This window comes from Phoenix dactylifera, unplaced genomic scaffold (assembly GCF_009389715.1).
Source record: "Phoenix dactylifera cultivar Barhee BC4 unplaced genomic scaffold, palm_55x_up_171113_PBpolish2nd_filt_p 000274F, whole genome shotgun sequence".
Lineage (NCBI taxonomy): Eukaryota > Viridiplantae > Streptophyta > Magnoliopsida > Arecales > Arecaceae > Phoenix > Phoenix dactylifera.
Window position 1 is genome coordinate 750,626 of NW_024067759.1, and position 13,825 is coordinate 764,450.

Here is a 13,825-nt window from a genome sequence, read left to right on the forward strand (position 1 = left end):
TAGAAAACTAAATTTTGGCTTCAAGTTTTCCTGAAAAAATAACAACTACTGGTTTTAATAACACTGCTCTTAATATTTTTTCTATTGTTTCTTTTTTGTTGTAACACCACCATAACAGTCATAACGCCATTGTAGCGGTAATTATTTAATATTATTTTGTTTTCAAGGATGGAGTCCGTAAAGGCCGTAATAACCATTATAATGGCCACTACTGGTTTCAAGAGGGGTCTGTTATAATGGCATACTGCCATTATTGAAACCTTGATTAAATGTATATTGGAGCAAAATAACAGCTAAATTAAAGGTCATTACTGAAAAGGCTGTTATCTGTGTCAAGGTGCATGCATTAGTATGCTCACACATATGTCAGTGTCTGTGTATATATGATAAAAATATTTTTCAAAGAAAACTCGTAGCTGAATCAAACTAGAGGTGGTGCTAAATCTTGTGCTCTACCTTCGCTGTGGTCTTTTGGATAATTTTAACTTTTGGCATGAAGACAATGTTTATTCCTAATGACATACCCATTAATCAGTGAGTTTTGTCTATCAACCAGTAGGCCTCTTATCTAGTCTTGTGCAGGCATTTTTGTGGTCTTGTGCATGATGCCTCCAGGAAGAACCTATAAATGGGCCTATTGCCACTCAAGCACCTATTGCCTTGCCAAATTAATTCATACATCAGAATATCTTACAGGCCCCTTCTCCCAGGTTACATTAATTCTTTATGCACTCCTTTATTCACATGCAGATCATGATCTTGGTCTTTGATTACAGAATACATGGAAAGAATACATGAACCATAGCCACATGAGCCTGGATGATATCATGTAAAAAGGATGGAAGTTAAAGTAAAATAAAGAATTGCATGTTTTGTTAGTATGATGGAGTTCTATCAACCTAAAGTTTTATCCCTTTCAAGATGTAAAATATTGGCCATTATAACATTATGGACATTGTTATAATGATTTTGATGCCTCCATTATATTATCTAACAATAATGGAGTAAATTTAAATAACAGTTGCTATATAATTAGTTAAAATTATCGTTGTTCAACTAAAATAATGACTATTAGAGATACTTTCAGTAATCTCATCTCAATAAAATCATCTGTATTTTTTTGGAAATAATGCATTATAAAATAAGATTTTGGATAGTGACAAAAAATTAATGATATTGTGGATTAGGTATGTACCACATATCAAATATTTATTAAAATCCAATGGCTAAGAAGGAAGCAAGTGACTTAATCAAAATTAATAGCCAGGCTAGTTTCTTTCTATTTCATTTATTCATTTTGGACACCAAGAGACAAATAAGACAAGTCCTCTTCTACTAAATCATTAAATGAGAATTTGATAACAGCTGTATTTGTTGCTCACACTGGGCGTGCCAATTAATTGTGGCCTTTTCATCCAAATTATGGATAACTCAGCCAGTTAATGCCATTTTGCAACAATTTGTAAAATTTTACCCCATATTTTAATAACCATTATTTTCCCCCTCATGTACACAACCTAGGACTGAATCAAGTGAATAATGTGTGTTATCAATAAATAATGTGATGGCGGGCCACTACAGGGAGAAGAGAGAGAGGAAGAAGGGAAGGAGGAGGAAGAAGAGGTTATAGAGACGCAGGAAGAAGAGAAGAGGAAGAAGAAGAAGAAAGGAGGCTAGGTTTTCATTCAATCATTCAATTGCCCTAATTCATGAGAGGGGTGGCCTTTATATAGCCTTACATCAGGTCAAATGACAACATACCAAAATTGGACTCTCAATCGATTGACTAAGTCAACCGATTGATTACATATCAAAATCGATTCAATCACTCGACCGAATTACATGACTCAACAGCTAACCCAATTGACTTGACTAAAACAAAAGCAACTAACCAAACTGACTCGACCAATAACAAAAGCAACTAACCAATTGACTCGACCAATAACAAAAGCAACTAATAATACAATAAAGTAGAGATGACGCGGACTCGAGTGGGCCCAATCTGGAGGTCCAACTCAAACTGCTCTGATGGCTCCATCATCTGAATGAAGGGCTCTGATGTCTCTATCAACTCCTTCTAGGTGGAAAAAACTCGACTCCGTCGAGTGCAGATCTGGCCGGAAAAATTTTTGCAGGCATGATGAAGGTGGTGCTGTTGGGACCAAAGTTGGCGAAGAAGAAGGTAACGCATACATGACAATGAAGCTGATGTGGTTGCCCGGTGTGGTCCAGTGGTCGTAGGAGATTGGGAAGGGAAAATTGGTTGTGGTGTGAATGGAATTTGGGAGGGAAAACTGGCTATTGTGTGAACGGGATTGGGGAGAGGGAACTGGTTTGGTGGAGTCGGATAAGTGTGAATAGGGTTGGGGGGAAGGAGAGGGGTTGCAGTGTGAAAGGGGCTGAGGTAGTTGGGCTGGTTGGGTTTTGGTTTTTGAAGTGGAGGGCGGGCCTGTGGAGGCCCGCGGGTAGAAGAGGCTGGGGTAGTTGGACCCGAAGGGCCTGCGGTCTGATGGACCCGAGGGCCTGGGTGGGCCATGGGTCAATAAGAGGGGGGAAAGGAAGGAGACAGGCCTGAGAACAAATTAGGCCCGTGAGAAGGTGGTAAGCGGCCAAGAATGGAGATAGGGATGGGGAAGTGGAGGTGTGAATGGGGATTTGGGTTTTGGGGAGGGGCAATGGGCGGTGAGGAAGATGGAGTGGGGGTTGTATGAGGCGTTCGGCAGCATCAGCCGGTAGGTGGTGACGGAGGGAGGTGAACGGCGGTGTTGGCGGAGGAGGCGGCGCTCGGGCGATCTGCCGGTGGTGGTTCGGTAGTGAGGAAGAGGACGGAGGGCGTTGCAGCGGCGAAGGGCAGGCGGAGCGTGGCGGCTGGCGCAGAGGCGGTGACGGGTGGGCGGTGACGGCTGCTAGCGACGATTCGGGCGCCGACGGCTTGGGCGCCGACTGCTTGGGCATCGGCGTTCGGCAGCGGAGGTACTGCGGCGGAGGACGTCGTGGTGCGGCAGCTGCGGCTTGGTGACGAGGGCAATGCGGACGACCTTGAGGGAGAGGGCGGTTCCGCAACGTGAGGGAGAAGATCGGGAAAGAAGATGAACAGGTATTTTCTCTCTCTTTCTTTTTTTTCGGATCTGGGCTAACGGGTTGAGGGTTAACGGGTTTTAGCACTTACCCAGTACCTTAGCCTTCTTCAACTTCCCAACGGTTCGAGAGGGCGAGCCGCTCCTCGCGGCGGCAATTGCGAGGATGGGCTGCGGCGGGGCTTTGCAGCGACGGGCGGTTGCAGAAGAGGGGTGGCCGGTCATGGCGGCGGCCGAAGGCGGCTTCCGGCGGTGAAGGTGGAGGTGGGGTGGCACTGCGGGTGGTCTGCTCGTTAGCGAAATTCGGCGGTGGGGAGGCGGCTCGATGCAGAGGTGGGGGAGATCTTCCTATGGTGGTGGCCATAGATGCTGTGCGGCGGCCTCGGACATGGGAAAGGGGGGGGCTCTCCCTCTCAGTTCCAACAGAGGAGGGAAAAGGGTTCCAACAGAGGAGGAATATTTTTTTTTTTTATATATGGTGAAAACCGAGAGGGGGAGGAACGAGGTGAGAGGGAAGGCTTCAGTGGCGGTGGGGTGCTGGCACAGGAGGGAGGGAACAAACGGGGGTCTTCGCCTTTGGCAACAGATGAGGGGCTTTTTTCCTCTTTTTCTTCGTGTGAGGGTTGAGAGAGAGAGAGAGAGAGAGGAGAGAAAAGAAACTGGATCGTGGCTTTGACAGCAGGGGCAAAGCCGGCCTGCTCTGATACCAAGCTGATGGCGAACCACTGCAGGAAGAAGAGAGAAAGAGAAAGAAGAAGGGAAGGAGGAGGAAAAAGAGGTTATAGAGACGCAAGAAGAAGAGAAGAGGATGAAGAAGAAGAAGAAAGGAGGTTAGGTTTTCATTCAATCATTCAATTGCCCTAATTCATGAGAGGGATGGTCTTTATATAGGCCTTACATCAGGTCAAACAATTGACAATATACCAAAAGTGGATCTCAATCCGTTGACTAAGTCAACCGATTGATTACATACCAAAATCGATCTAATCACTCGACCCAATTACACGACTCAACAGTTAACCCAATTGACTTGACTAAAACAAAAGCAACTAACCAAACTGACTCGACCAATAACAAAAGCAACTAACCAATTGACTCGATCAATAATAAAAGCAACTAATAATGCAATAAAGTAGAGATGACGCGGACTCGAGTGGGCCCAATCTGGGGGCCTAACTCAAATTGCTCTGATGGCTCTATCATCTGGATGAAGGGCTCTGATGTCTCCATCATAATGGTTTTAGAAGTATAAGTCCTTGTTTGAGGGCTTTAGCATTATTCAAACCTTAATTTGTATTTGTATGGAGCTCTATGCAATAATTTTTACACACAAGTCCTTGGATTTTGTACCAAATAAACCTCCTTTCAGTAATAACCGTAAATATATCTCAACAGTTTTATATTTTCTGACTAAAGGCTTGTGGACTCTTAGTAATTATTGGATAGTTTCATCTTGTGCTTATATTTGTGATTTTATATATGAATTCTTTCCTGATATAATAATATTAAGTGAAATGTTAAAAAACATATAAATATAACTGTTGCTTGACAGACATTGACTTGATGCTTAATCTCATTTATCAAGCCTTATATATTTTCCATGCACAGTATTGGTATTTTAACAAGTCAAGTAGAAAAACAAAATCTAAGATTTATGCAACTTTCAGTTATGTTTACCATTTTACAAAATATTGACGTGAATCTTCACCTTTTCTGCAGTTGGTTCTGCTGATTTCCCAAGTCAAGGTGAATTCTATGGCAGTTGTCCATATGAATTCGTTAGATGGACATGAGGCACTGAAGAAGCCACTGAAGCTCTCCACAATAGAAAATGCTTTTACCTGCAATACAGAACAGGTTTGTTTGAGAATAATATATTTTGAGTGTCATGCTATTTGTTCCATATAAACCTATTTCTTTTCATAGCAGCTGATAGTTCTCCATTAAGCATTGATTCATTGATAAAAATATCTTCAGAGTGTATATACCTTGTACTTCTTGTTATAAGGTTTTAAAAAATAAGATTTTTTGATCAAAATGGCAGCCTTTATCTTCATCATGGATTCTATCCATATCATAATTTTTGCTACGCATTTCTGAATAATATTTCATTTTGGTCCATGTTTTAATAAGACTGCCTCTCCAGAGAAGTATCAAAAATAATGTATCTTTTAACACTTAAAACAAGGAATCAGCATTGACTGCAACACGAATAAGAAATGTATAAAGGTTACCTGTATTTTTAAAGCTAATGTGGTGATCACCACATCCTCCATGTAAGTGAATCTTTATGGTTGTTATATTAGGATGCTCTAGTTTGTTTGGAAGAAGAGCGATCAGGTTAGAAGTTTCATGTGGGATTTTGTAATTAGTTTACAACTTTACACTGAGGTTATTGAAACCTTAACTAATCCTTTTTTGGAAGTAAATTTTTTTGCGAAAAAGAAGAAAACTATTCAGATGATCCATATTGGGGATTATATTAAACAAGGGTAAACAGAGAAATACGAATCAAATATATCTTGAGGTCCAAGCCACTTTGTGGACATGTTCATGCTTGTGTGTTAAATGCATGGCTGTCAAGTCTGGTCTGGAGGTGTCATTTAGGGGAAATTGTTCCTACTTCATCATATTGGGACCCATTGATGGTTGTAATAAGATTTTTGCAATGGCCTACCTGCTATTTGGAAGGGTATAGTATATACAAATAGTTTGCCTGCTTAAGGTCGTGATAAAGTACAAAACACCTTTGTTTATTAACTCAGCTTGTAGTTAATGTTTGCTCATGCCTCACATAAAGAAAAAAGCATGACTCTTTATACTTTTCCTGGATGCCTGCGTGTATTTCAAGAACATGAGCAATACATAGGGTTTACCATGAAATAGATAATCTCATTTTACTCTTATAATTTGACATTTGCCATTTTGTATCTGTTAAACAAATTGTCTCACCTTTTTCTTTTTCCTCCAAAGCTTTGCACTTTGCATGCGTGCTGCTAATTGGAACATATGTTATTTATTCATTTCTTCAGCAGAAGTTGTTGATACTGCATTTTTACCAGGAAACATGTTCTAGCATCTGGAATAACAATAATTTGCTACTTACCTCCTTAATGCATTCTAGATCATGTGGCAAACAAACATTACTGTAGTGAGCTGATAAAAAATTTAATCTAGTTGCAAAATAGGGAATTTTTGATCTACACGAGTCTGGATATTTAGAAAGTTAGATCTAATCTTGAAATAGGGTTTAGAGAATTCTGGATAGAAGCACGCTAACTTCTATCCTATGAAAAAATTCACCCCATCCAGTATATTCATTTCTAGCAATCATCTCTGCAGATACAATGATCCAACCATTGTGTTTGCTCCTCCGAAGCAGCCATGTAGAAGATAAAAGAAAAGACAAGGATGGTTGAGAAACTGAAAAGTAGGAAGGTCTTAGGGAAGTAAAACAGAAAGTAGGTAAAGATTGAGATAAAATGGTGATATTCATTGCAAGTGTTTCTGGATAATGAAAACATGTCTTTATATGTCGATACAGAAGATTCTTGTAACCATGGTCATCAACGCAGTCAACAACTATATTGGAGTTCTTCTTTAAGCAAAGGTTCATCATGAACTTGAACATTTAGTGGATAGCCACTGTTGGTGTCCCATGAAGAAAAAGTAGTGGGCCTCTAGAAGAGTTCTTCTCATGAGCTAGGTTAGTTGGTCAAACCAGAAAAAGATTTGAAACTAAATGAATGCACAAAAGAAAATCAAAACTGGAATAAAATAAAAAATGAAGAACAAAAATTTTGTAGTGCTATTTGTTTTTGTTATTAATTATCATGCGGCCATTTAAATAACGATACTGTAAATTATATCTGTGCTGTCACCTTTTCCATATAGAAAAGAACTATATTTTATAGCTTATATAAGATACTTATGTTCAAGGGTTCGCAGATTTTTGTGAGCAGACTGCTTTTTGTTAGAAATTCTGCATCTATCATGTTGGGTTGCTCTGTAGGTTTTACAGAATAAATAAACTTCTATTTGGATTAATTTTTTTTTTTCTGACTATGTTGTTTCATATTTAATTTTGTATCGACTCCAACTTTTAGGCTTTCCATATTTTCTTTTGGTATAATTTCAGGATTTTGATATAATGCTTTACCACTCATGACCAATAACTGACTTGCAAATACATTACTGCATATGGACTATTTATTCAACAAGATAAAATCAAATTATAGGTTGCATTTGTATTATCTTTCATGACCAACATTTTTAGCTGTTGCAAATTCAAAAATCAGTATGCATAGCAAGTGTGCTAGTAATATGAGCTGTTAAATAATAAAGGATGCATGAACATCTGTTCAGCATAAACCGTTTGTCTTACAGATTCAGAATATTACATACTCACATTATGATGATCAGCATCAACAATAACCCCTTTTTAACTAATAATATATGTTCTATGCAAATACTGTATTAAACCTATTCTACATGTCAGAATTATTGGGATCCTTGTGTCTAGCATTTTAATGTTATGTTGCAGTTGTGAGGCATGCTTTAGAAGCTAAGAGGTGAAACTTATTTGTGCAGTACTCTTCAAAAACCTTTAGCTTAGAAACTATTACTCAGGTCTAAGGATAATAATCAACTATAATGCATCACATCAAGTGTTTGCTACAAGTTTTCTGTTATGTAAATTAAATACAGGCATCAGAAATATGACTTGAAATGGCCCAAGAAAAAATGCTAGCACAAGGGAGAGTTTCATCCACTAAAGAGAACAGCTAATGAGCACTTGTCGAGGAAAAATTGCCAGTGTCAACATGTATTAACAACTTGATTGACCACAAAACAAATGTTTTTTTTAAGTGAAATATGGTGGTAGTGCCACCTTCTAGGTTCAAAGCTGGAATCTCTCCCAGTGCTATGATATGGAGAAGGGTGCTAATAAGCTGACCTAAGCCTCATTGGCAAAATGAATGCACACTTCGTCGCATGTAATGATCAAAAAGTTGAGCCCAATAAAATTATTATTTCTGCAGAGATATCAAACTTTTCCATATTTAGATTATGCTTTTTCTTTTCAAAATCTCTTACAGATGCTTCGGAACTTCCCGTTGTAATAGAACAAATTCAAGTCCATTGCCTCTAATTTAAATTCTTAATAAAGTTACAAGTCCGCTGCCAGTGTTCTGAAACTGGTGACTGGTGTCTAGGTTATATTTTTTTCTGTCCTCAGTTAGCTAGCAATCAGATTGTGGTCCAATCAGCAGACCTAATTTCCCACTTTCAACCCATGTTTGCATTTAAGCCTTCCTTTTCTACAACACCCCAGTGCTTCAAACCCCTTCTTTTGCCTTAGCTGGTGAAGTATGATCATTTACAATTTAAGACCATTTGATAGTAGGGTCTTAATTTGTCCTCTAAGTTGGTGCCAAATTTCTAGCCAAGGGAACATTGGGCAAGAGGTCTATATCATAATACCTAGAAAGCCATGTTATAAATGTTTATGCATTACTGATTATTCGTGTATGACTTTTCTTTTGTGTGAAGATATTGGAAAATATGTTGGGAACTAGTTGACTATATTTCTATAAAACTTTTTTTTTTTTACTATGAGTAATATATACACATTTTCTTTGCTGACTTAAAATAATTAAATGTCCTTTTTTATTTATCTTGTTCTTTATTGTGTGTTTTTAAAATAGGCGAGAGTAGGTCAAGCTATCTATTCAACTGGAAGCTTGTTTAATCACTCCTGCCAGCCAAATATTCATGCTTATTTTCTTGCGCGGATGCTTTTAATACGTTCAACAGAATTTGTGCCAGCATGGAATCCACTTGAGCTATCTTATGGTCCCCAGGTATTTTTGCGGATATTATCTGCCAGTGTTATATCAACAACCATATCTATTTCCCTCTCTCTTTCTCTCTCTCTCTCTCTCTCTTCTATTCTGTATATGAATTTTTACAGGTGGATTTAGGTTGTTAGTATCTATTCTGCTTCACCAGTGAAAAATTTCCTTGCAGGTTGGGCAATTGGATCTTCAAGGCAGGCAGAATTTACTTGAAGAGCAATACTCATTTAAATGCCAGTGCTCAAGTTGTTCAGAGTTGAACTTGTCAGACCTTATTATAAATGCCTTTCGGTGTTCTCATCCTGGCTGTCTAGGTGTGGTCTCACATGTGGCTCATTACAAAAAGATTGAGGACGATCTTTTGCAAGTTTCTGGTCCATCTTATAGCTGCAAACTCTCTTTGCCTGTATGCTATGATAATCTACACTTAGTGCAGATCTGTTATCAAGAAGCTTTTTTACTTTAAGTCGATATTATGTCATTAGCATGTGCAGTATTGATGAATATCATTTTGCATTCTGAAATGTCTTGCATGTCATGAAGTTTTCAAAGCATAAAATGGACATCAGCAAGGTGGCACACATGTTGCTTAAAGACAAAGGTGTCACGTGTGATATTTATCCAGGATATTGCTTGAGTTGTGGCTTTTATCGTGATTTGAAATCCTCAGTTACTGCTTCTAACAGCGCCATGTTAAACATCCAAAGGTATTTATTTTATACTTGTTGCAATTAGACATTTAGTATGTATTTTCTTTTTTAGTTTTACTCTTGGTGGCTGTGAGACGTAAAGTTATATATTTACAGGTTGAGGGATTCTTTAAATTCAAAAGAAGTTCCAGAAATTTCAATCTCAGATGCCTTGGAATCCTTAAGTCACCTTAAATTGATTTGGCATCCATATAGCAAAGTTGTTGCAGAGGTTAGTTTTCTGAAATAATGAGTCACAAGTGTTCTAGTCTAGTATAACTTGAATGCTTTTATCTTCATGACTAGTTTTTTAAAAACTGAATATTTTTTCCATGGTTTCACTATGGTTAAGTAGTTTACTGATGTGATAATTTTAAAAGTTCATGATAATAGCTTCTTATTAACAAACACAAAAAAATGAAATTAAAAAATATGGTGACATCCATGGTGGTGGGAACTAGTTTCAATTCAAAAATTTCTCTGTAATAATGCAGGCTGAAGACAATATTGCAGAAGCCTATGTTAGGATTGGAGATTTTGAACGTGCAATGAATCACTGCATAGCATCGATAGAGGTATTTAACTTTTCATGTAGTCTAATGGAAGATATGTTCGTTTTAGATATCTATTGGATTTGATATACTCAAAATTGCAATCAGCTGCCAATAATATCTAATATGATGTCAATGTCACCATGTATTGCTTTTTGTTTGCTGTATGCTATATGCACATTCAAGTGTCAAAAAGCTAAACTGGTGCAGTTTGATGTGAACCCCTACTTAGATTTAGATTTGGCTTGTTGAGGTTGACTGCTAAAGTCAGGTTGAAAGGAAAAATCTGCCTAACTCAAAGCTAGGATGGACTAAACTCAGTTCTGTTGTGCATACTTGATTTAAAATGAATATGCATCATTATAAAAAACTTCTCAAAACCACATATGTATTCAGTAATGGCCTTTTAGCTGAATTTGCTAAGTACTACAGCCTTTTAATGCCCTAGATTGAAGGGTTCATAGGCTTCACAATGCAGTGCCGGAGGTTCTGGCCTATTTTCTTTTTCTAATATCAAGTACAGTAAGCTGGACATCAAGAGAAAAGAACCATGCTGAGCCCAAGGATTATGACTTCAGGGAAAACTCAGTCACTTAGTTCATAGGTAAGTGAGAGTACTGCAGAAGCAAATTCAAGAGAAGTTTTAGAAGGAGAAATTCCTTTTTGGGGTACTGAGTAAAACAAAAGTGAGCTTCAAGTGACAAAGGTGGCATGGTCGACCACTGTTCAGCAATGGTGAGACATGGCCAACTATTTATATTCAACTAAGTTCAAAGTTAGTGACACAAAAGTCTAAATGTAGTTATTTTTGACTTGTAAGAAGTGACATTTGAACCTTTTACCTAATGCTAATTTAATGATGTCGTTCCCATGAAATGAGCATAAGCCAGTCGCCCTACATGGACGTTGTAGAGGAGATCAAGAGTGAGGGGCGAGGATTAAGTTTGCGTGCCATTGACATGCTGGCCCAGCATTGGCATGATAAATATATTCTGTGCCAAGCCATACCAATGGTTGGCATGCTCTGGCACCCAGCTAATATCATGCCGGTGCCTTGGGTTGAAGGAATTTCATATCATTCCAATATGATTAAATCATTGCAGTAAATCACTTTCAAGGAATTTCATAGCATAAGCAGCCAGAGGTGAACGTAGTAGAACTCATAGTCTGATTAGATCTTTTAATAACGAATCTTTTGTGTTGCCATTTGCCTTTTTAACCCAAACTTGGAATCTGCCTTGATGGTGTTGCCACCTTATGTTCTTTATTCTTTGTTAATAGGAAAAGATTTCGTTAAGCAATAAATGACTTGGGTTAGTTTGTTCCAATTATATGCTATATGTGCATGCAAAAAGATTTTGAAGCTTAAGTGCACAGGAATCCTACTTGCTTCTATCTTTTTTAACTGGTCGACCTGGGGGCTTGGATAACAATATACCTAATCTTTTACATCTATGAAGTAGGTTGCACAGTGTTGCATGTGGAGGTTAGAAGCTAGCATGACATGCATGTTTTCGGAATTTTTCTAGCTATCGGCATTAAAAGTTTGAACTATTTATAATCACTGTTGCTCCAAAAACATTGTTACAACTAGTTCTTCAGGATTCTTAATTTCTGTATTTTTTCTTTTCAATCTTGATTTTTTCCTGCCTGCTGTTCCATCTTGCTGGTGATTATGAAGGCGACCATTTTTTTGTATAAATGTTTATGAAATGCTATTTTTCATTTATTTCTAAGAATAGAATTGTTCCACACCTGTGATACCCAATACCTTGGATACTTGAATTAACTCAGAATTTTGAATCATATGTTTATTTTGATGCTTTCCTTGAACCAAGGTTTTAAATACCAATGGGATGGCAGGGCATCCAACCGTCTGGAGTGTCTAAATGGCACAATTGAGAAATGGACCAAGATGGGATGGAATATCCACCATACCGAGTTTTTAAAACCTTGCTTTGGATATTCCTACAGTAGAATATTTTACAAACATTTTGGTGCACTTTTCTTTTTTTACTTGTCAGATCCTCAACAAGCTTTATCATGCCGAACATATTGTCATCGGCCATGAGTTGATGAAGCTTACCTCCATTCAGCTGTCCTTGGATGATCATGCTGCTGCTCGTAGCAGCATTAAACGAGCTGAAGCAATATTTTCACTTTATTATGGATCTCACGTGACCAAAATATTTCCATATATAGAAGCACTTAAGAGAGAGGCTGGAAGCCTTGCTTGTTGAGAAGGCCCACTCAATTTAAGCATTCATGCTGGTCGCATGAGATTTGAGTCAGTGCAGCAAGACTTTTGTTTTGTTACATCAGATCAAGCAAGTGCTTGCAGGTTTGAACGTGTAGGAGTCCCAGGGTGCTCATCAAGCTGCCAGTGTTGTAGAGCAGGCCTTGCTCACATGCCTATACTAAGTGAAGCTGTTTAGGCATGTAAAATTGGCATCACAACTCTTCAAACCTGTATGCATGGTCAAATGTAAAGGAAAAATATCTTTCATATCAAAAAAAAGGAAGGGTGGCATCATGTTGGATTTTGTCTACTCAACAATCGAAGTAGAGCGAGTGCAATTAAAGAGGTTTATGGCAAAATAATCCAGGACCGAGGCTGACTGCGATACTTGGAGGCACTCGATTGGGCTCTTACTGAAAGCTGTGCGGTAAATTAACTGTATGATGGCTGAAAGGCTTGGATTTGCGAGATGTCAAAATCTTTTCTATTATGGTGAGAAATGCCTTCAGCGTCTCAACGTTTGACTACTTGATCTGTACTCCAAAGTCTTGTTGCTACCCGAACAGATATTGCTTGTGAGAACTTTTCCGGATGTCCGAGTTTCTGATTTAATTAGTGGACTTGATGGAATTTTTATATAATGGCTGTACTTAATTAGTAACAAACATGATTCGATATTTTTGCAATCTCTGCTATTTTAAGTTGCATTTTCATTTAGATCCGACTTTCGAGTAACTATTAGAAATAATGTTGTCACGCCTGCCTCCGCGGGGCACGTGCAGCACCCAGAGCCCACGTGGGGGCCACATAAGGAGGGAACATGGGGGTTTTTGTCAGATATTGTTCGGTTCTGGGGTCCGTATGTGCGACGCATGCACCGCTCAGATTTCTTCCTGGTTTTGTTTTCCATCCAAAACACATCTGCGGGATTTAGAGACACTCGTCTCATATGCCCAGGCTCTGGAATGAATTTTTCCGATGTAGGACTATTGGATCTCACATCTTTTCCACCATCGTATAAGAGCCGTCTTCGGCTCTGATATCAAATGTCACCCCCTCATCTCTGTGGGGCACGTGCGGTACCTAGTGTCCTTGTGGGAGCCACATAAGGGAGGAACACAGGGCTTTTTTGCTAGATATTGTTCGGTTCTAAGGCCCGCACGTGCGCCGCACGTATCGCTCAAATTCTTCTCCGGTTTTGTTTTTCATCCAAAATGCGTCTGCAGAATTTGGAGACATCCGCCTCATATGTCTAGACTCTGGAACGAGTTTTTTCGATGTGGGACTATTAGGCCTCACATCTTAACCATCATCGGACAAAAGCTGTCATCGGCTCTGATACCAAATGTCACGCCTCCGCGGGGCATGTGCGGTACTTAGTGCCCACGTGGGGGCCACATGATGAGGGAAC

The 13,825-nt window shown here is 38.9% G+C and overlaps 1 protein-coding gene across 4 annotated transcripts in view; it reads left to right on the top strand.

Annotated features, from left to right (window-relative positions):
• The window catches only part of LOC103724370 (SET and MYND domain-containing protein 4), a 60,065-nt gene that overhangs the window by 24,199 nt on the left and 22,041 nt on the right, over positions 1-13,825 (top strand). For 2 of the 4 annotated variants that reach the window (XM_026800521.2, XM_026800520.2), the window contains exons 9-14: positions 4,797-4,934; positions 8,786-8,941; positions 9,108-9,341; positions 9,479-9,642; positions 9,742-9,856; positions 10,119-10,199. In XM_026800521.2, coding sequence (XP_026656322.1) covers positions 4,797-4,934; positions 8,786-8,941; positions 9,108-9,341; positions 9,479-9,642; positions 9,742-9,856; positions 10,119-10,199 — 888 coding nt within the window. Of the gene's footprint in view, positions 1-4,796; positions 4,935-8,785; positions 8,942-9,107; positions 9,342-9,478; positions 9,643-9,727; positions 9,857-10,118; positions 10,200-12,199; positions 13,101-13,825 lie in introns of those variants that run through there. The other 2 variants (XM_008815601.3, XR_005507759.1) reach the window with 2 other exon arrangements.